Source organism: Myxine glutinosa, chromosome 2 (assembly GCF_964187855.1).
Source record: "Myxine glutinosa chromosome 2, kmMyxGlut1.1, whole genome shotgun sequence".
Taxonomy (NCBI): domain Eukaryota; kingdom Metazoa; phylum Chordata; class Myxini; order Myxiniformes; family Myxinidae; genus Myxine; species Myxine glutinosa.
This window is the reverse complement of record NC_136262.1, coordinates 157,943,821-157,966,970: the sequence shown is the minus strand read 5'-3', so window position 1 is coordinate 157,966,970 and position 23,150 is coordinate 157,943,821. Positions and strand designations below refer to the sequence as shown.

The 23,150-nt window shown below is 48.7% G+C and overlaps 1 protein-coding gene across 1 annotated transcript in view; it reads left to right on the top strand.

The window, feature by feature from the left end:
* Positions 1-23,150, top strand: part of LOC144890818 (disabled homolog 2-interacting protein-like) — a 51,158-nt gene that overhangs the window by 16,177 nt on the left and 11,831 nt on the right. The window contains exons 2-3 of the mRNA XM_078772659.1: positions 16,432-16,576; positions 21,284-21,428. Coding sequence (XP_078628785.1) covers positions 16,432-16,576; positions 21,284-21,428 — 290 coding nt within the window. The remainder of the gene's footprint in view (positions 1-16,431; positions 16,577-21,283; positions 21,429-23,150) is intronic.

Below are 23,150 nucleotides of genomic sequence, written 5' to 3'. Positions count from 1 at the left end.
GGGAGCTGTTCCTCCGTCAGCTGCCTAACCCGGTACGCCTCGCCCTGGCAAGCACGACGATCACAGATCCCCGGGCCCTTGCCAGAGAAGCCGACAAGATCTCCGCTGCAGGACGGCGCATCGCAGCGGCGACATGGGACCCACCGCCGTCCGACGCAACAACCATGGCGCCCGAGCACCCGGCACGGTCGACGGCCGAACTGCCGACGCAATTGGCGGCCGCTCTACCGTGCCGACCACCTCCACCCGACCAAGCGTGGTGTTACTATCATGCCAGGTTCGGACAAAAGGCCCGGACATGCCGACCCCCGTGCACCTTCGGCAGGCCGGGAAACGGCCGGGCCGGCGTTCATTACCAGCCATGAGCGCCGGCCATACGGGCAACTTACTGTTCATCATGGATAAAGCGTCCGGACGGCGCTTCCTGTGCGACACCGGCGCCCAACTGAGCGTCATACCCGCCTCTGACCAGGACAGGCAATCCGCGGTTTGCGGCCCCTCCTTAGTTGCGGCCAACGGATCGACTATCCGCACCTTCGGCCCGCGCAACGTCACCCTCTGCTTCGGCGGCCAATGCTTTGCTTGGACGTTTGTAACCGCCAACGTGCCCGTGGCTCTGCTAGGCGCCGACTTCCTCTGCGCACACGGACTGCTGGTGGACGTCCAACGGCGTCGTTTAATCAACGCTGAAACCTTCAGCTCCCTGGTATGCACATTGAGCAGCTCCGCGCCGACCGAGCTGGCATGCACCGTCCCGGCGGCGAACGAGTTTGCTCGCCTGCTCACGGAGTTCCCGGCCCTCACGCGGCCGACGTTTTCGGCCGTCGCAGTACGGCATGGGATCGAGCACCACATACCAACCACGGGCCCGCCGGTCTACGCCAGGGCCCGCCGCCTCGACCCAGCCAAGCTCGCCGTAGCGAAGGCCGAATTCGACGCGTTGGAACACCTCGGCATCGTGCGGCGCTCTGATAGCGCGTGGGCCTCGCCACTGCACATCGTGCCAAAGCCGGGGGGTGGATGGCGCCCGTGTGGCGACTACCGCCGTCTGAATGACGCTACCACCCCCGACAGGTACCCGATCCCGCATATCCAAGACTTCTCCGCCCGTCTGGCGGGACGGGTCATTTTTTCGAAAATTGATCTCATACGGGGATATCACCAGGTACCTGTCAGGGCGGCCGACGTCCCTAAAACGGCAGTCATCACGCCGTTCGGCTTATTCGAATTCTTGCGGATGCCGTTTGGTCTCAAGAACGCGGCTCAGGCGTTCCAGCGCTTGATGGACGGCGTGCTGCGTGACCTGCCGTCCTTTTCGTTTACCTGGACGACATCCTCGTCGCCAGCACGTCCCGGGCCGAGCACCTCCTCCACCTCCGAACACTGTTCGAGCGCCTCAGCGAGCACGGCCTCATCGTCAACCCGGCCAAATGCCACTTCGGCACGACGGCCGTTGATTTTTTGGGCCACCACATCACCAAGAACGGGGCCGTGCCGCTGCCAACCAAGGTCGAGGCCATCACCACGTTCCCGCGTCCCCGCACCATAAAGGCCCTGCAGGAATTCCTGGGAATGGTGAATTTTTATCACCGCTTCGTGCCCCGCGCTGCTCACCTCATGCGGCCCCTCTACGAAGCCCTCCGGGGCAAGCCGGCCAAGCACGACATCGTCTGGTCCGCAGCAATGGATGCGGCCTTCCAAAGCTCAAAGCGGGCCCTCGCCGACGCAACACTGCTCGCTCACCCGGTGCTCAACGCTCCCATCGCCCTCACCACGGATGCCTCCGACTACGCGGTGGGCGCCGTCCATGAGCAATGGGTGAACGGGGTTTGGCAGCCACTCGCTTTTTTCAGCCGGCAGCTCCGGCCGAACGAGCTCAAATACAGCACGTTTGACCGGGAGCTCCTCGGTCTACACCTGGCCGTCCGCCATTTCCGCCACCTCCTGGAGGGCCGACCTTTCACGGCGTTCGTCGACCACAAGCCGTTGATTTACGCCATGGCCAAGGTCACGGAGCCATGGTCGGCCCGCCAACAGCGCCACCTCTCCGCCGTGTCGGAGTTTACCACGGACATCCGGCACGTCGCCGGCAAAAACAACGCCGTGGCCGACTGTCTTTCCCGGGCCAGCGCGAACGCGGTCCACCTGGGCGTGGACTTTGCGCTTATGGCGGCGGACCAAACCACCGACACCACGGTGCAAGCCCTCCGGGCGGCGGACACGGGCCTCCGCCTGGCCGACATCCCCTGTGCGGACACTGTCCTGCTCTGCGACGTCTCCCAAGGCCAGCCTCGCCCCATCGTGCCCGTCACCTGGCAACGCCGCATCTTCGCCTCCCTCCACGGCCTTTCCCACCCGGGCCGGAAAGCTTCCCAGAAGCTGGTGTCGGCGCGTTTCGTCTGGCACGGCCTTCGTCGGGACGTCCGCGATTGGACCAGCGCCTGCACGGCCTGCCAACGGGCCAAGGTCCACCGACACACCCAGGCCCCGCTGGCACCTTTCACCGTGCCCGAACGACGTTTCGACCACGTCAACGTGGATCTGGTGGGCCCCCTCCCCCCGTCACGGGGGTTCACACACCTGCTCACCATGGTGGACAGGACCACCAGGTGGCCGGAGGCCGTTCCCCTCGTCTCCACCACCACCGCCGACGTGGCGCAGGCTTTCATCGCCACCTGGGTCGCCCGCTTCGGCGCACCGGCGGACATCTCGTCAGACCGCGGACCACAGTTCACCTCCGAGCTGTGGGGCGCGGTCGCCCGCAACCTGGGGGTCAAGCTCCACCGTACTACGGCCTACCACCCCCAAGCAAACGGGTTGTGCGAGCGATTCCACCGCTCCATGAAGGCCGCGCTCATGGCCGGCCTTCAAGACGGCGGTTGGGCCGACCGGCTGCCGTGGGTCCTTTTGGGCCTTCGCACGGCCCCCAAGGAGGACCTCCAGGCATCCACCGCCGAGCTGGTCTATGGCCAGGTGCTACGCGTCCCGGGCGAATTCGTGCCCGACGCTACCAGTCCCTGGTCCGCAGCTCACCAGCGCTCGGACCTCCAGGAGGCCGCCCGACGGTTTGCCCCCGTGCCGACATCCCACCACGGTGACCCCCGGTCCTACGTCCCCCCAGCACTCCGCACAGCGGAGTATGTTTTTGTGCGTCACGACGCACATCGGTGGCCACTCCAGCCGCCGTACGACGGGCCCTTCCGGGTGCTGCGACGGGACGACAAGTCGTTCGTCATCGACATCGGCGGCAGGTCGGACCGGATTGCAGTGGACCGCCTCAAGCCGGCGCACGTGGACGTCGACCACCCACCACGGGTGGCCCTTCCGCCGCGGCGAGGCCGCCCCCCGTCCACGGGGCCCCCCACTCGACCGCCCACCACCTCACCGGACCCCCTCCCACGACCCGCAAGGGGTCGCTTCGGCCGGGTCATCAGGACCCCCCTCAAGTTGACCCTGCCGGTGCAAGTCGATTCTGGGGGGACGTGTGTAGCGGCTGCCGCTGGGGTTTCACAATCGCCTTGCACCTATCAAGGACGCGGAGCGATCACCATGCCGGGCTCGTCCAGGACGCCCGGGCAGGCCCGCGCTCAACTTGCCAGGCCTCGGTCGGGACGCCCGGGCAGGCTCGCCCTCAACTTGCCAGGCCGCAGCCAGGACGCTGGGCCACGCCCCCTGGCGCCGGGCCTGGGCAAACCCCCTGGGTTAATAGATATATATTGCTGACCGATAAACGGGTTTTCAGAGTGCCTGAGTGTTTGATTTCAATAAAGCAACTCAGATGAATTCCAGCTTTTTGTCGCGTCCATTCTTCTGATCGACGTGGGAGCCCCAGCTCCTTCATTATCATGTATTAATTCAAGAAAGGATTTTAAAATCGACATTACGATCATCATCCTGATGATCAAGTTTAACATCGAAATAGTCTCAACACCCTTCAAGTGCCCCAAGCGACCCTGAACGCAACTTCCCCAAAATAAATATATAACGATTGATTTATTTTAAAAACGTAATAAATAACGATGATGAAGATTTAAAATCTACCAATCGGATCGTGTTTAAGCGCCTCAATATTTAACGGCTAGGAAGGCTGACGTCACAAATGTATCATGTGGTAACCATGGAACAACAACATTAAAATCATCTTGATGCAGATATCTCGTGGTGTGGGACGTGTGTTCGGCATCTTGCGAATTGTTTCATAGATATTCTCTCTGCCCTCCCTCCCCCATACGTTTTTTTATTTCCCACGATGCCTCTTTTCAACAAGAGATCGCAACGAAGGTATCGCACACGGGTTTCACAGCATTAAGTGAATTTTATCTTTTCATATCGAGTTGCAGCAGGGGCATTGTCGTGTCAGTTGTTTAAATGGAGAATGTGTATATGTATATGTATATGTATATGTATATATATCCGGTTCAGCACATTTGCACTCATTTGTCGATTCAAGGGTTCTGTTGTTTTTCAGGGAACTAAATATGAACAAGTTGACTTGTTCGGACGATGACGGCATGAACCATCCTTCGCTGTCAAGTTCCCCGAAGAACACCAATTTATGGAAACGTCTGAAGTAAATAATTTTGTTTTCCTCCTCTCGACTTTTTTAAACTTGTTTTTGACTTCATCTACCACAAGAAATGTCGAAGAAGCTAACATTTGAATGTTTTTCAACCTAGGCAAAAGTTTACCACACAAAAGAAGACCAGGTGTGTTGGTGACATTGCACATGACGTGTAAGTATGAGAAAATATCCCTTTGGAATGCCCTGACATGACCCATGCTCGCAATGGAAATGGTATTCCTTTAAGGAAATTCAAGCTCTCCCTGTCGTATCTCCATCACATTGTGCTCTTGAAATATTTTCTGTGCCATTGTTTGGAAGTTTCAGGGCTGAGGGATTCCACTGAGTTGTTACCTCCACCACCAAAGGTGGATGGAGGTTATGTTTTCACCCCTGTCTGTCTGTCCGTTTGTTTGTGAACAAGATATCTCAAAAGGTTGTGGACAGATTCGGACGAAATTTGGCAGAGATGTAGCGTATGTGACAAGGACAAAATGATGAGATTTTGCTGAAGATCCGGATTCGGATCCGGCTACTAGAATTTTTTTGTTATGTTAGGTTATGGACGGATTTGGAATAAACTTTGTGGACAGTTTGTGTTTGTGACGAGGAAGAATCGATTCAATTTGGGTGAAGATTCGAATCCAGATCGTATAATTTTTGATGTGATTCTTCACCATTGAGTGATGGAGCGAAAACCGATACATCGCACGATATCTCAAAATGTTATGGACGGATTTGGACGAAACCTGATGGACCGGTTGTGTGTGTGACGAGGACGAATCGATTTGATTTTGGTGAAGATCTGAATGTGGATTTGGATTTGACAATTATTTGATTATCAAGTGATTCTTCACCATTGAGAGATCGGGTGAAAAGCGATATAAAACATGATGTTTAAAAAAAGTTATAGACGAGTGATGACGAAACATGGGGGATGAGTTCGTTGGGTGACAAAAAAGGCGATTAGATTTTGGTTCAGGTCCGAATCCAGATCCGGCCCATCGGTGGGATACAAAACGTAACTGGCGGAGGGATGCTCTCTACTGAGTGCAGTTGTAGTTTAACCGGGTTGGCATGTCTCTTGTAAAGAGTTCACAAATTATTGCCGGTACCCTGAACAAATGATGAATTCCTGCCAGTCAACAAAACGATTGGTCAACCGATTCGTGAAAACCTTGTGCTACACCTGTTCCCACTGCCACAACTGTTCCCACAGCCAGACTCCAAAATAAGGGAGAGGTATCTGATGAAGAAGAGAAAGTGTAAGGTGGGGATACGAATGTCTATCGAGAAATGCAAATGAGAAGCGTCATGAGGTACCTGATCTGAGGAGACGGATGTGATACACGGAATACCACTTAAACCAGACGTATCAAAATATTAATATTCGATTGCAAATATTTCATTAACAACGAAGAACGCAACAACTGCTTTGTACAATATTATATCAGAATAATACCAGCAATACTGTCAACCAATACAAGGGACTTTGAGGAGGCCATTTCTCCCGTAATGCCTGCTCTCGATGAACACCGTATTAATTAAATTGATCAGTTCATGTACTTATCACTGAGATGGTGTTGAGGTGGTGTTGGAGTTTATGGATATGAGAAGGTGGTGGAGGAGCTGCAGAAATATCACCTGGCGATGAACAAGCATATGTTATGGGTACATCACCTGGTAACTAGTGGCCTCTCTCGGACCTGCTTCCTGACGTTGGATCCTGAAACCAATGAGTCGTGGATAAATCCGCGACCCGACGGGTTGCGAAGCAACCACGGACGCCGTCTAAGGTGATTAAAATCTGGCAGAGTCCCTGCGGCCAACTTTCACTTTACTTTCCCGGTGACGAACTAGTTACATCAGATCGGACTATGCTCTCGGCTCCCACCTTTATCTTTTTATTACATAAGGCCGAGCAAAACCGTAGGCGGGATTCCGGCTAGACTTGCGTGGTGAATCAGTGGGGTACAACCTCCCTTCTATTTATTGTTTGCTACGTCTAACCAATGAAGGAAAGAGACAATCAAGCAGGTTTGGAAACAACAAATCTAGCATGAAACAGGCACGTATTTACAAGAGAATGCAGTGTCACATGAGAAACAGTCCTATCCCGAGCATTCAACGAAACCCCTTGTACAACTGGCTTTAAACAAAATACAGATAGGTTCCACGTTCATCCTGGGAAATTAGACAGAAGAGGGACATAAAGTAAGAGGTCGGGGGCGTGTTGGCGACCCATTCCTCACCCTCATGTAAATAGGCTTGGCGCCGTCGGGCTCAACGAGGTGTCAATGCAGGAAGACGAGTGGTGCAAGCGAGAGGTGTGCTGTCGTGGAGTGTATCGTGGGTGTTTAGCGCTGACAAATATTGGAGGTCTTGTGTCGTTCAATGTTGCTCCACAACAGGTGAGCCCTGAGGTGTATGCGCTGAAAAATGTAAGGTTGTGCGGTGCGTGTGCGAAAGCCATGCAAGATGTCAGTCTTACCGGGATGAGGTCATTGCCTGTTCTGCTCGGCAGTTTGGGGAGCACCGTGTGTGGCGCCTTTTGCGTTACCAGGAAATGAGGAGCGAAAAACAGTTACCAGAATGTGAGGAGCTTTTGCGTTACCCAGACGTGAGGAGGTGGAAAGAATGGTGAGGTGATGTGATTTGAGAAGGTGTGTTTGAGAAGGGGGTTTCAAATCCGGGTGTCGGGAAATAACGGTTTGAGAATGGGTGCTTGAAAATGGCGGTCAGTTCAAGTACAGGTGTCGGTAAATACGAGTTTGGAAATGAGGTTCGAATAAAAAGAGGAAAAATGAAGGTTTGGGAAAAATACTGAAGGAAAATGAAGGTTTGGGAAAGAGGATTTAAGGAAAATGAAGGTTTGGGCATGAGGAAGAGAACAATGGGAAAGGCTCAAACCACAATCACAACGCATCTCCCTTTCCCCTGGTACGAGGACGGTAACCTGAAGAAGCAATCACTTTGGAAATATCTGAACTCCAGGCTCATCTTATGTGTTGGATGTTACTCTGCGAGGTCTTTTCCAAATCTGAAACGCATTGATTGCACATTCTCTCGTCTGTCCGCCCATCTTGCCAAAATTGTGGGGTTTTTTTGTTCTCTTTTATACACCGTTGCCCAAATTGTTTTATTTTACATGATGTTTCTGGAGGGGACATTATTATGTCAGTTGTTGAAATGAAGAATGTATGTGATACAGATTCACACATTTATTACCATTATTCACCATTATTACATACCAGCAGAAGTACCCGGCGTTGCTGGGCGGGGGAGGAGTGGGGGAGGGGAAGGGGAAGGAGGGGGGAAGGAAGGGGAGCAGTCAGAATTGGAAGCTCTTTTACAGAGTATTTATATCTTAAAGGGGAGGGGAGGAGAGGAAGGGAAGGGGTGGAGGAAGAGGATTGGGGGAAGGGGAGGGGGGGAAGGAGGGGGGAAGGGGAGTGGCTCACGTTTCTTAGTTGAGTGTGATGCCGATCAGGAAGAAGAAGAAGCCGTACTAATGAATTACTAATACTAATTACGTACTAATACTCATTCGTACACTTCCGGAATTGTTTGATTTATTTGTATTCAAATGTCTGGTAATTGTTTTGTATTTATTGATGCGAATGTGTACTTGTATATAACTCTCATTCATTTTAAAAGGCTTCAGCACTATCGAGCGATGTTTTTAAAAAAAAATTATTTTATTTTTGTTAACTCCAAAAAAACGAACTTTATTTTTTCAATTTTTTTTTTGCCTAAAACACTCCCAGGCACTCACTGATGAAAGTTTGATGAAAATGCGTTCAGCCATCTCTGAATAATACGCGGACACACACACACACACACAGACAACTCACGTTTATATACAGACTTGGCATTTAATATGGAATATTTTTTTTGTGGGGGTGAACATACTTTTCAAGATGACTTAGAACCAAAAGTTCATTGGAATTATGTTGAAATTATTCTAGATTTTGTTAATGTGACCTTTAAAAGAAACAAAAACCACATTTGACATTTCGAAACAAATAAATTGATCCTTGAAAGTGATGTAAACTGATATCGAACTCAATTCACGGACAGTACTGTACTGTGTTAAACTTCTGTACGTTTTCCAGAAGTATCTCTTTATTTTGCACATTAGCCAAAAAAAATTTCAACAAAAACAAAAGCGAAATTATGACTGGGATTACGGACAGTAAAATTACAGTTCAGTACTTCGTGTAACCCCCACGAGCATTCAGGAGAGCACGTACACGTCGAGGCATGCTGTTCACGAGATTTGCCAAGGTTTGGACAGGAATCGCTTGCCATGCAGTGACAATAGTCTGCTGCAATTCACGCACAGAGGTAGGCTGCTGGTCCAAGTTGTCGATTTGACGCGTTAATTCTGCCCACAAGTTCTCTATCGGATTCATATCTGGGGACATGGCAGGCCACTCCATATGCTCTACACCACGGTCAGCAAGAAAGTGTTGGATCATGCGAGCACGATGAGGCCGTGCATTGTCATCTTGGAAGACAAAGTCTCCTCGAAAGGCTGCACGAGCAAATGGAAGCAATGTTTCTTCCAGAATGACCCTGTACTTGAACTGGTTCAGGTTTCCATTCAGAACAACCAGGTCAGTTTTGCCCCCTGCATGAAAAGCAGCCCAAATGGTCACCCCACCACCTCCAGCTTGGACTCTTGGCACTATACAATCTTCGTTGTGGGCTTCATGCACTTGTCTCCGCACTCGGACACGGCCATCTTGACGAAAGACCAGAAATCTAGACTCGTCACTGAAGGTCACGTGAATTCCAGTTTCCTGGCTGCCATTGACAGTGCTCTCTGGCCCACTGCAATCGGTGCTGGCTGTGTTGTCTGGTCAGATGTGGCTTTCTCAGGGGACGCCTGGCACGATAGCCTGCTTGAACCAGTCGTTGGTTGACTAGCCTTCTGGATACAGGCACATTTGTCAGTTGCTGCCACTCAGCCCGAAGCCGATTAGCTGACTTGGCCACGGCCATTGCAGACTAACCGGTGCAGCTGGCGATCATCTCTTTGTGGTTCTGCGTGGACGTCCTGGCCTCGGTATTGGAGTAGGGACATCCCTCTGAGCATTTCGTTTCAGGATCTTTGACACCTGACCTTGAGTGATGCCATACTGCCGAGCAATAGCACGCTGTTTCATGCCAGAATTTCGTAAAGCCACCACTCCATGACAAACAGCATTGTCAAGTTGACGGACCATCTCCAGAGGAAGCGGCAATAACTTTTGTAGACGTGCAGTAGTTGTTTTCCACTAATACAGAACGCAATAACCCATATATACCCGATTGTGAAGCCAATCGTCAAATGTACCTGTCCTTACATTTTGTCACGCCACCTGTGATATAATCTTGTTATTGACTTCTTGCTGCGAAAGACAATCGGTGACATGGTTCTTTCAGCAAAGACATCACCGAAGGGTAAAATAAACTCACCAGATTGATATACTGAGTTCAGAAAGTAAACTCAAGTTAAGAAAAAATATATATATATTCCATATTAAATGCCAAGTCTGTATATAGATTAGGAGCATTATTACCATTTATTATTATTTATTACCATTATTACATATTTATTTATTTGAATTCATTCATTTATTGATTATTCACCGGTTTAGCACATTTGAACTCGGTTTTGGATGAAGAGATCTGTTCTTTTGCAGGGAACCAAAGATTAACACGTCTTCGTCATCGAAGACGAAGAAAATGAGCTGTTGGAAGCGTCTGAAGTAAATAATTTTGTTTTCCTCCTCTTGACTTTTTTAACTTCTTTTTGACTATATCCACCACAACAAATGTACAAGAAGCTAACATTTCAATCTTTTTCAACCTAGGCAAAAGTTTACAACACATAAAAAGAACAAGTGCGGTGGTGACATTGCACATGACGTGTAAGTATGAGAAAATATCCCTTTGGAATGTCCCGACATGAAACTTGCGCGCAATGGAAATGGTATTCCTTTCAGGAAATTCAAGCTCTCCCTGTCGTATCTCCATCACATTTTGCTCTTGAAATATTTTCTGTACCATTGTTTGGAAGTTTCAGGGCTGAAGGATTCCACTGAGTTGTTTAAACTGAGCTGGCATGTCTCTTGTAAAGAGTTGACAAATTATTGCCAGTACCCTGAACAAATGATAAATTCCTGCCAGTCAACAAAACGATATTTTTTTTTTTTTTTTTTTTTTGTATACTGAATCGAAGCTCGTGAAAGAGCTAACATTTATTTCACAAACAAATCAACCAGACAAACAAGATATATAAAAAGAGGGAGCGGAAGACAAGATGGGGAGAGAAGGGGAAGCACACAAACATTACATTTGAGAGCAGGGAGATGTGTGGGAGGGAAGGGCTTGGGGGGAGGAGGCGTGGGAAGGGGGGTGCGGGGGGTGGGAGAAGCATAAAACACAAGGACACCAAGGACTTCCAGGACAGAAGTTGGTATTTCAAAAAAGTGGATTTGGGGTGAAATTAGCAGGGGTAGAAAAGATCAAGGTTTTGGATGGGGGAAGATAAGAGATGGTGGTGAACAGCTGTTTTAAAGACCTGGAGGGTGGAGTGGGATTGAAGAGAGTGAGGGAGTTTGTTCCAGAGGCGGGAGAAAAGAGGAAAGAAGGAGTGAAGGTGAGCAGAGTGTCTTGATTTTGGCAGTTTAACCATAAGAGGGTTGCAGGCAGATCTTGTGCGACCTGCAGGAATATTTGGGGGACAGAGCCCAGAGAGAGCTGGGGGGGGCAAGGCCAGAGAGGAGTCGGTAGAAGACGGAAAGACCACCAACCTGCCTGCGGTGAGTGAGTGAAAGGCCCTTGGAGTTAGCTTCATCGCGGGAGATTCCAATGATTCTGAACGCTTTGGTTTCAACAGCGTGAAGACGAGCTAGGTGTGAGGCAGGAGCACCAGCCCAGAGGGGAGAGCAGTATTCCATTGAGCTGCGGATGAAAGCCTTGTATGTGGTGAGGAGCTCAGGTGTGCGAAGGAAGGACTTCGCACGACTGAGGATGCCCAGTCGGCGACTGGCTTTGGAGGCCAGATTTGAAATGTGGTTTTCCCAGGAAAGATCATGGCAGATAGTGAGCCCCAAAAGCTTGAGTGACGGAACTTCTTGGAGAGGATTATTCAGAAAGTGGATGGGAGGGTTGTCCAGTCGGTCTTTTCGGAGAGACATCGTAAGAGTGTGAGATTTGTCAGGATTGAAGGACATGTTCCACTTGTTTGCCCAGTCTGTGATTTTGTCCAAGTCGAGGTTGATTGGTCAAGCGATTCGTAAAAATCTTGACCTACACCTGTTCCCACTGCTACAACTGTTCCCACAGCGAGACTCCAAAATAAGGGAGAGGTATCTGACGAAGAAGAGAAAGTTAAAAGTGACATGAATGTCTATCGAGAAGTGCAAATGAGAAGCATCAGGAGATACTTGATCTGAAGAGAGGGATGTGAATTATTATTATTATTATTATTATAATTATTATTATTATTATTATTATCATTTTGTATACAAGATCGAGGCTCGTGTAAGAGCCAACATTAATCACAAAGAAACATAAATGGACACATAAAACATAAAATAAAAGGAGTGGGAGACGAGATGGGGAGAGAGAGGGAAGCACACAAGTACAACAGTAGAGAACAGGGACATCGGGAGATCTGTGGGAGGGGGGGCAGGGGAAGGGGAGGGGGTGGGAGAGGTATGAAACAAATGTACACTGGTGGTGAACAGCTGTTTTAAAGACCTGGAGGGAGGAATGGGACTGAAGAGAGTGAGGGAGTTTGTTGCAGAGGTGGGAGAAAAGAGGAATGAAAGAGTGAAGGTGAGCAGAGAGTCTTTATTTATGGCAGTTTCACCAGAGAGGGATGCTAACAGATCTTGTGCGACCTGAAGGAATATTTGTGGGGACAGAGCACAGACATCTGGGGGAGCAAGGCCGGAGAGGAGTCTGAAGAAGACAGAAAGACCACCTACTTGCCTGTCGTGAGCGAGTGAAAGGCCCTCGGAGTTGGCTTCATCGTGGGAGATTCTAATGATTCTGAAAGCTTTGGTTTCAACAGTGTGAAGCCGAGCCAGGTGTGAGGCAGGAACACCAGCCCAGAGGGGAGAGCAGTGTTCCATTGATCTACGGATGAAAGCCTTTTATGTGGGGAGGAGCTCAGGTGTGCCAAGGAAGGACTTTGCACGACGGAGGATTCCCTGTTGGCAACTGGCTTTGGAGGCCAGCTTGGAAATGTGGTTTTCCCAGGAAAGATCATGGCAGATAGTGAGACCCAAAAGCTTGAGTGACAGAACTTCTTTGAGAGGATTGTTCAGAAAGTAGATGGGAGGGTTGTCCTGATGGTCTTTTTGGAGAGACATAGTGAGAGTGTGAGATTTGTCAGGATTGAAAGACGTGTTCCACTTGTTTGACCAGTCTGTGATTTTGTCCAGGTCTGCAGAGATTGACGAGGCTGCAGACTTCCGATCTGAGGGATGAGGTATGGAGCGGCAGAGAGTGGAGTCATCAGCAAATAGAAAGAGATAATTTCCCAGAGAGTCGGAGAGGTCATTGATGAAGACCAGAAAACAGCACAGGGACCAGAACACTGCCTTTGGGAACTCCAGCCTGAACAGGAAGAGGAGATGAGAGAATTCCATTCAGGGCCACACGTTGACTGCGACCAGAAAGGAAGTTTGCAAGCCATGCGTGGAGGTTTCAATGGATACCATAGGAGGAGAGTTTGGTAAGCAGAGCGGGGTGCCAGACCGTATCGAAGGCACGTGATATGTCAAGGGAGACAGCTCTAATTTCCTGTTTGGCATTGAGGACCTCCATCCATTGTTGAGACAGCAGAAGCAGCACGTCTAGAGTAGAGTGACCTGGTCTGAATCCAAATTGATGATCAGAGATCAAGCCATTGGAGAAGAGGAAGGATTTGATATCCGAAGCAATGATGGATTCCATGACTATGCTGATAATTGAGTGCAGGCTGATTGGTCTGTAGTTGCAAGGATCTGTTTTCGCACCTTTCTTATGTCTGCCTTACCTTGACCTGGTGGTGGGGTGGCTATCTTTATCAAAAATTATCTTCCTCACTCTCCCTGCACTGCCCTCTTTCGACCCCACCCCCAGGAGTACCTGTGGCTATGGCTTCCTCTCTGCTCCCACCTTTTGTTCATATGTGTTCTGTACCGTCCTCCAAACAGTGATGACTCCATTTACATTTCGCTGTCGGACAACATGGACCAACTTCTATCAACTCATCCAAACTCTCTCTTTCTCATATGTGGCGACGTAAACTGTCATCATGCCAGCTGGCTGGGTGTGGGTTCATCTCTCACCAGCCATGGCACCTCAGCAAAGGACTTCTGCGACTCATTTGGACTGACACAATCTGTCAATTTCCCGACCCGGATCTCAGTCAATGGAGTATCTTCTCTTCTGGACTTGGTTATGACTAACTTCCCTTCAAATGTCTGCTGCTCTTCTTCTGCTCCAATCGGTTCTTCTGATTATGTGCTTGTTAAAGTGGACATCTCTCTGGCCATTCTCAGAGAGCCTCCTCAGCGTCGCCGAGTCTGGCATTTCACTCAGGCCAACTGGCACGGTCTTCAAGCAGCCATCAATCATCTCATCTGGACTGGTCTCCCATCTCCACTGCCTCTGACATCAATTCTTCCTGGGAATTCTTCCAAAGCAAACTGCTCTCTCTCATGCACAGATTTATCCCATCTCGTCTTCAGTTGTCTTACCCTTCCTCCCAGCCATGGTACACTGAATCTTGTGGTGAGGCAGTTGCCCTGAAACAACTTGCCTTTGCCTCTTGGAAGGCTAATCCAACTGAAGGCAATCTCAGTTCCTTCCACCAAGCTCGGAACAAGAGAATGAACTCTCAAACCTGTCTCCTTCCTCCAAATTCTAGTGGCGTCTGGTCAAATCCGTTTCTGGTGTTTGTTCCCCCTCCATCCCCTCCCTTACCTCAAATGGCCACACAGTTGACACCGCACGTGACAAAGCCGAATGCCTCAACTCTGTGTTTGCCTCAAAATCTTTTGTCCCAAACCCATCTCTCTCTGTTCCCACCTTACCCAATCGAACCCAACTGCTCCTGGACTCTGTGTCCTTCTCTTCTGACAAGGTGGAGGAGTTTTTGTCAAACCTCGACTCTGATTCTGCAACTGGACCAGACGGCATCAGCCCACGAGTCCTACAATCCTGCTCTGCCGCTCTATCTCACCCTCTCTCTGTTCTTTTCACCCTCTCTTTTGCTCAAGGTCATCTGCCAGCATCCTGGAAATCAGCAAACATTACCGCTTTACACAAAAAAGGTGCAAAAACTGATCCTTGCAACTACAGACCTATCAGCCTCCTCCCAATTATCAGCAAAGTCATGGAATCCATCATTGCTTTGGATATCAAATCCTTCCTCTTCTCCAATGGCTTGATCTCCGATCATCAATTTGGATTCAGACCAGGTCATTCTACTCTGGACATGCTGCTTCTGCTGTCTCAACAATGGATGGAGGTCCTCAATGCCAAACAGGAAATCAGAGCCGTCTCCCTTGACATATCACGTGCCTTCGATACAGTCTGGCACCCAGCTCTGCTCACCAAACTCTCCTCCTATGGTATCCATGGAAATCTCCATGCATGGCTTGTGGACTTCCTCTCTTGTCGTAGTCAACGTGTGGCTCCAAATGGAATTCTCTCATCTCCTCTTCCTGTCCAGTCTGGAGCTCATCAAGGCAGTTTTCTGGGCCCTATGCTTTTTCTGGTATTCATTAATGATCTCTCCAACTCTCTGGAAAATCCTCTCTATCGCTTTGCTGATGACCCCACTCTCTGCCGCTCCATATCTCAACCCTCAGATTGGCAGGCAACAGCCTCTTCACTCTCTGCAGATCTGGACAATATCACAAACTGGTCACACAAGTGGAACATGTCTTTCAATCCTGACAAATCTCACACTCTCACTTTGTCTCTCCGAAATGACCGTCTGGAAAACCCTCCCATCTACTTTCTCAACAATCTTCTCGAAGAAGCCCTGCCACTCAAGCTTTTGGGTCTCACTATCTGCCATGATCTTTCCTGGGAAAACCACATTTCCACGCTGGCCTCCAAAGCCAGTTGGCACTGGGCATCCTCTGTCATGCGAAGTTCTTCCACGGTACTACTGAGCGTCTCACCACATACAAAGCTTTCAGCCTCAGTTTGATGGAATACTGCTCTCCCCCCGCCCCCACCCCCCCCCCTCCCCAAGCCCTCTCCCTTCCACATCTCCCGATGTCCCTATTCTCTATTGTTGTGCTTCCCTCTCCCTTCCCTTCTCGTCTCCCGCTCCCTTTATTGTATGTTCTATGTGTTAGCTCTTACACAAGCCTCAACTTCGTATACAACAAAAGAAAAAAGAAGAAGCAGATCCATTAACCTTATCTTGGCCCCGAATTCACCGAAATGATCACTCGATCACCGCAGAATGTGTTGTGAACAGCCAAGCCCACTTTTAACACACAACGACAATAATTATACAATTGTTTTGATCTGTTGTGTTGTGATTATATATCCCGTCATTATGGCCAGTGCCTGTGGAAAAATGCATCGTCCAAGTGTGCATGGATTAAAGCATAAAACCCAACAGCAGGCGATAAAAATGTTTTACTATTTATAAACATAAGATTTATCTTTCGTAACTTGTATTTAATTCAAGCAACAAGTTCATTGTGTTCACCCGTTAATTTTGTCACGGATATTATTGATAGTTCAACTGAAATGGGTGTCTTCATTTTGTCTGCTCCTTTAAACATTATAAATTGGTATCAATGACATTATATTTCTCTGCTCACCCCATCCCGCTCCCCACACCTTCCATTGTGCAGGAATTTCTTTGTGAGATGGTGCTGTCAGAGATTGAAAGGTGCGGCGAGAACGAACACCTACTCTTTCGAGAAAACACGTTGGGTACCAAAGCCATTGAGGAGTTCCTGAAGCTCGTTGGGCACAAGTATCTCCAGGATGCACTTGGTGCGTATGTTGAGTAGTGAGAACTTGAGTGTATTTTATGTGTGTTTGCTTTGTGTGTGTACATTTATCTGTTTTGTGTTTAAGGCTCATGAAGGAGCTTGTTTCTTATGGAGGAATATGGGTAGCAGAGTAGCTGTTTTTATGAACGGCACATTCACAGCTTTTTTTTTTTTTTTTTTTTTTTTTTTTTTTTGTATACTGAATCGAGGCTCGTGAAAGAGCTAACATTTACTTCACAAACAAATCAACCAGACAAACAAAATATATAAAAAGAGGGAGCGGAAAATAAGATAGGGAGAGAAGGGGAAGCGCACAAACACAACATTTGAGAGCAGGGAGATGTGTGGAAGGGAGAGGGCTTGGGGGGAGGAGACGTGGGAAGGGGGGGGGAGGGAGAAGTATAAAACACAAGGACACCAAGGACTTCCAGGACAGAAGTTGGTATTTCAAAAAAGTGGAACGAGGGTGAAATTAGCGGGGGTAGAAAATATCAAGGTTTTGGATGGGGGAAGATAAGAGATTGTGGTGAACAGCTGTTTTAAAGACCTGGAGGGTGGAGTGGGATTGAAGAGAGTGAGGGACTTTGTTCCAGAGGCGGGAGAAAAGAGGAATGAAGGAGTGAAGGTGAGCAGAGAGTCTTGATTTTGGCAGTTTGACCATAAGAGGGTTGCCAGGCAGATCTTGTGCGACCTGTAGGAATATTTGCGGGACAGAGCCCAGAGAGAGCTGGGGGGGCAAGGCCAGAGAGGAGTCGGTAGAAGACGGAAAGACCACCAACCTGCCTGCGGTGAGTGAGTGAGAGGCCCTTGGAGTTAGCTTCATCGCGGGAGATTCCAATGATTCTGAATGCTTTGGTTTCAACAGCGTGAAGACGAGCTAGGTGTGAGGCAGGAGCACCAGCCCAGAGGGGAGAGCAGTATTCCATTGAGCTGTGGATGAAAGCCTTGTATGTGGTGAGGAGCTCAGGTGTACCGTGGAAGAACTTCGCATGACGGAGGATGCCCAGTGCCAACTGGCTTTGGAGGCCAGCGTGGAAATGTGGTTTTCCCAGGAAAGATCATGGCAGATAGTGAGACCCAAAAGCTTGAGTGACAGAACTTCTTGGAGAGGATTATTCAGAAAGTGGATGGGAGGGTTGTCCAGTCGGTCTTTTCGGAGAGACATCGTAAGAGTGTGAGATTTGTCAGGATTGAAAGACATGTTCCACTTGTGTGACCAGTTTGTGATATTGTCCAGATCTGCAGAGAGTGAAGAGGCTGTTGCCTGCCAATCTGAGGGTTGAGATATGGAGCGGCAGAGAGTGGGGTCATCAGCAAAGCGATAGAGAGGATTTTCCAGAGAGTTGGAGAGATCATTAATGAAGACCAGAAAAAGCACAGGGCCCAGAACACTGCTTTGTGGAACTCCAGCCTGAACAGGAAGAGGAGATGAGAGAAACCCATTCAGGGCCACACGTTGATTACGACTAGAGAGGAAGTCCGCCAGCCATGCGTGGAGATTTCCATGGATACCAAAAGAGGAGAGTTTGGTGAGCAGAGCGGGGTGCCAGACCGTATCGAAGGCACGTGATATGTCAAGGGAGACTGCTCTAATTTCCTGTTTGGCATTGAGGACCTCCATCCATTGTTGAGAAAGCAGAAGCAGCATGTCCAGAGTAGAGTGTCCAGGTCTGAAACCAAATTGATGATCAGAGATCAAGCCATTGGAGAAGAGGAAAGATTTCATATCTGAAGCAATGATGGATTCCATGACTTTGCTGATAATTGGGAGAAGGCTGATTGGTCTGTAGTTGCTGGGATCTGTTTTTGCACCTTTTTTGTGCAAAGCGGTGATGTTGGCAGATTTCCAAGCAGATGGAAGATGACCTTGAGCAAAAGAGAGGGTGAAGAGAACAGAGAGAGGGAGTGAAAGAGCGGAAGAACAGGATTTTAGGACCCGTGGGCTGATGCCGTCAGGTCCAGTTGCAGAATCCGAGTCAAGGGTTGACAGAAACTTTTCCACCTTGTCAGGAGGAAAGGACACAGAGTCCAGGAGCAGCTGGGTACGACTGGGTACGGTGGGTACAGAGAGGGATGGGTTTGGGACACAAGATTTAGAGGCAAACACAGAGTTGAGGCATTCAGCTTTTTCACGTGCGGAGTCAGCCGTGTGGCTATTTGAGGTGAGGGAGGGGATGGAGGGGGAACAAACACCAGAAACAGATTTGACCAGATGCCACCAGGATTTGGAAGAGGGAGACAGATAAGAGAGTTCGGTCCTGAGAATGGAGAGATATTGTTTCCTGGCTCTCCTGAGGGTGGACACACACTTGTTTCGGGCTTTGTGAAAGGAAATGAGATTTCCTTCCGTTGGATTTGCTTTCCAGGAGACGAAAGCAAGTTGTTTCTGGGCAATAGCCTCACCACAAGATTCCGTGTACCATGGACGGGAGGAAGGGTATGACAACAGAAGACGAGATGGGATAAATCTGTGCATGAGAGAGAGCAGTTTGCTTTGGAAGAATTCCCAGGAAGAATTTATGTCAGAGGCAGTAGAGATGGGAGACCAGTCCAGATGATTGATGGCTGCTTGAAGACCGTGCCAGTTGGCCTGAGTGAAATGCCAGACTCGTCGACGCTGAGGAGGCTCTCTGAGAATGGTCAGAGAGATGTCCACTTTAACAAGCACATGATCAGAAGAGCCGATTGGAGCAGAAGAAGAGCAGCAGACATTTTCAGGGAAGTTAGTCATAACCAAGTCCAGAAGAGAAGATGCTCGGTTGACTGAAATCCGGGTCGGGAAATTGACAGATTGTGTCAGTCCCAGTGAGTCACAGAAGTCCTTTGCTGAAGAGCCATATCTGGTGAGAGAGGTACCCACACCCAGCCAACTGGCATGGTGACAGTTGAAACTAGAACGGGCACTCGGTAGAGCGCATACCTTCGCCGCAGCTACTGTTCTGTACTTGGCATGGGAGTGTAGGGAACAGAACAACAAAAATACGATTTTGACCTTTTCGTGACCTTGACCTTGACCTTTGACCCGATTGCTCCCAAAATCTAATCAAATGTGTCCCGTATAATAACCAATCATCCCACCAAATTTCATGCAATTCGGTTGAATACTTTTTGAGTTATGCGAATAACATACACACACACACACACACAGACATACAAATAAATACACAGCGATCAAAACATAACCTTCGGCTTTTGCGAAGGTAATCACTACATATGAGGAAGAGAGAGTTGGGATGGGTAGATAGAAGTTGGTCCATATTCTCAGACAGCAAGATGTAGATGGAGTCACCACTGTTTGGTGGACTGTACAACACACATATGAACAAAAGGTGGGAGCGAAGGGGAAGCCGTAGCCAAAGGTATTCCTGGGGGTGAGGTGGAGAGAGGGCAGTGCAGGGCGAGTGAGGAAGAGAGTTTTTTATAAAGATAGCAACCCCACCTCCAGGACGAGGCTCAGGTCTATCATACCGGAGGAGGGAGTAACCTGGGAGAGATACCAAGGAATCAGAGACGTCATGAAGGAGTAAAGTTTCTGTTAAGCAGATCACGTCTGTTTGAGTGAAGGCCCCGGATGTTTGAGGTCCATACCATTAAGGAAGAGGAAGAGGAAGGGGGAGCTGTTGAAGGTGTGTCGGAGATTACAGAATAGCTTGGAGAAAGGGAAGAATGGGGCGGACAAAAGGTTTGATGGTGATTGGGAGAGGCGCAGTGAGGTGTTTGACGAGGGGGAAGAGCGAGGCAGAATGTTGAGGGAGATGAAGGTGAAAGTTGGAAGGGGGAACAAGCGGGGAGGACGCTCAGGGAGTGACCTCCCTGCCCCATGCGAGTCCCGTGCTCAGCTGGTTCTGGCTAACAGTACCTGGTATGGGCCCCTCCCTTGTCCAGGGTAACGGATCCCCACTGCCTTGTGGGGGAAGCCTCTTTCGGCTAAGGCTATGAGAAGGACACTCAAATATCAAACCGCACTGGTAGGTCAGCCTGGGCAGCACAACATCGTGGATAAATGTGCCCATGAAAGTCAGTGGTGGCACAAATTAAGGCTTCACTGCGCAGCATCTGCAGACAGCTGTGTCAACTTCATGCTGGTTTTTCCCTTCATTGGCACCAGCTCACCTGCTCACCATCCATTTTTACCTATTCAGCCATCGCACAACGCACAATGCTTTGTGAGCATGCCAACAAAGTGAAGAGAGTCGTAGAAAGCGACGACTCACACCATCGTCATCACATACATTACATGTTGACAATGACGTCCGGGTCACAGTGAACAAATCAACACGTTGTATTGTATTTGAGCCGAGAATCTCAATATCGTAAGCCAAGTGCTCACATCGGAGTGCCAGAGAGGTCAAGCAGAATATAATTTTCTGAAATAAATCACAACCATCCTTGCTGTTCTACAGAGTTTTCAAAGACCCGAAAGCTCATCCATGTTAATGGTTGTTTACATTTTGGTGTCACAATCCTTTTGTCCTTTGTGTTCTTCATATATATACAATTATACATGCTATGTCCCCTATGTCACTGATGATGTCATTGATGGTTGTTGGTATTTCGCTAAGTTTATATTTATGAAATTTGACCTTTTATCAAGATACTTGGTATTCTGAACTTGTCTCCATTATTGAGAGATCGAAAGATCCTCCTTCATCACACGATGCGAAGCAGATGATGCTGATTAACAGTGCGTTTTGTTTACACCATTCAGGGGAATTCATCAAGGCTCTATACGAGTCAGATGAGAATTGCGAGGTGGACCCAAGCCGCTGCACACCCGGTGACCTGCAGATGAACCAGGATAACCTGCGTATGTGTTGCGAGTTGGCGTTCTGCAAAATAATCAATTCCTATTGGTGGGTGATTAAATGTGACTCACCCATAAAGGTCTTGCTTCCTCCTTCTTCTTCCTCCTCTTCCTCTTCTGCTTCTACTTCTTCTTCTTCTTCTTCTTCTTCTTCGTCGTCGTTGTTTTACGGCCATTTGCATGCTTGAATGTGTAAGCCGTGTTTCACCTAATGGCTGCTTTCCAGGCAGCGCAATCCGTTGCTAGCCCTCTTGTTAGGCTTTTAACTCTGAGATCATCTCTCAGCAACTCATTCCATGATTTCCTCGGACAGCCTGGAGCTCTTCTTCCATTCACATTCATATTTATACACTTCTTCACACAGCTGCCCTTCCCCATCTTTTCCATGTGTCCGAACCACCTCAACCTACCCCTATGCATAACCTCACTCATGCTCTCTATACCTAACCTACCTCTTAATTCCACATTTGGTTTCCTATCCTTCAGTGTCACATTACACATCCATCTCACCATTCATATTTCATCGTTTTTGATCGCCCAGGTTTCACTGCCATACATCATCGCACTTCGAACGCAAGCTGCATTAAGTTTTCCCTTTAGTTGGAGAGAGATATCCCCCTTGATGTCAACAGGGGTAACAACTCCCTAAACTTCCGCCAACCACTTCTATTTCTTGCAGTCACTGCTGCCACTGCACCGCCACCTGCAGCAATCATAACACCATGGTAACAAAATCTATCTACACATTCCAGGGATATGTCCCCATCAACTAATCTTTCCACTCTGACTGGTACCAGTTGTTTACCTGCACAGACAGCACACTTAAAGTCAGGAACCACCTGCAGTCTACCCCTGATGTCACTACACCTCTTGTGCACCCAGCAGTTACAATATTTACACAATATTGAGTTGCTACCTGCACCCTTTTTACAGACAACACAAGGTCACCTCCCACTTTTTTTCCACAGTTCATTCTCCCACCGCACTAATCAGTGCTTTTGTTTTTGTTCTCTTCACTTTCAATCTTCTGGCCTCCAAACGCTCCTTCAATACTGTATATTTACCCATGACCTCTTCCACACTCTCGACTATCAGCACTAAGTCATCAGCGTACATGAGCTCGCAAGGTAAGTCTCCTCTACGTTCCTGTGATATGGCTTCAAGAACCATGATGAACAAGATTGGGCTGAAGACTGACCCCTGGTGAACCCCCACTTTCACTTCAAAGTCCTCACTCTGCACTCCATTTACCCTCACAGAAGTTTTTGGTCCATCATACATCACCATGACTACCCTGACTAACCAATCCTCCACACATAACTTTCTCATTGACCATTGCACCACTTCCCGAGGCACCTGAGGCACTGTCGAATGCGTTCTCTAAATCCACAAATATAAAGTACAGCTGTCTCTTCTTCCCCAGATATTTTTCCTGTATTTGCCTAATTATAAAAATAGCATCGAACGTGCCCCATCCTGGCATAAAGCCAATTTGAATTTGATGTATATTAACACTCCGTCTTATCAATTTATCCACGACTCTCTCGAACACTTTCATTCCATGGTCCAGCAGCTTCAAACCCCTATAATTATCCCTAACTCAGGCATCACCCTTCCCTTTATAAATATTCACTCATTCCTTACAGGAGTGGTCAGAGAATAGGGGTGAGTGTGGAGGGTCATCCTGTCACCCTTATTATTATTACTATTATTAATATTATTCCTTAGTAATAATGTGAAAGGGCCAGCAGGATGGCCTAGAGGTATGCAC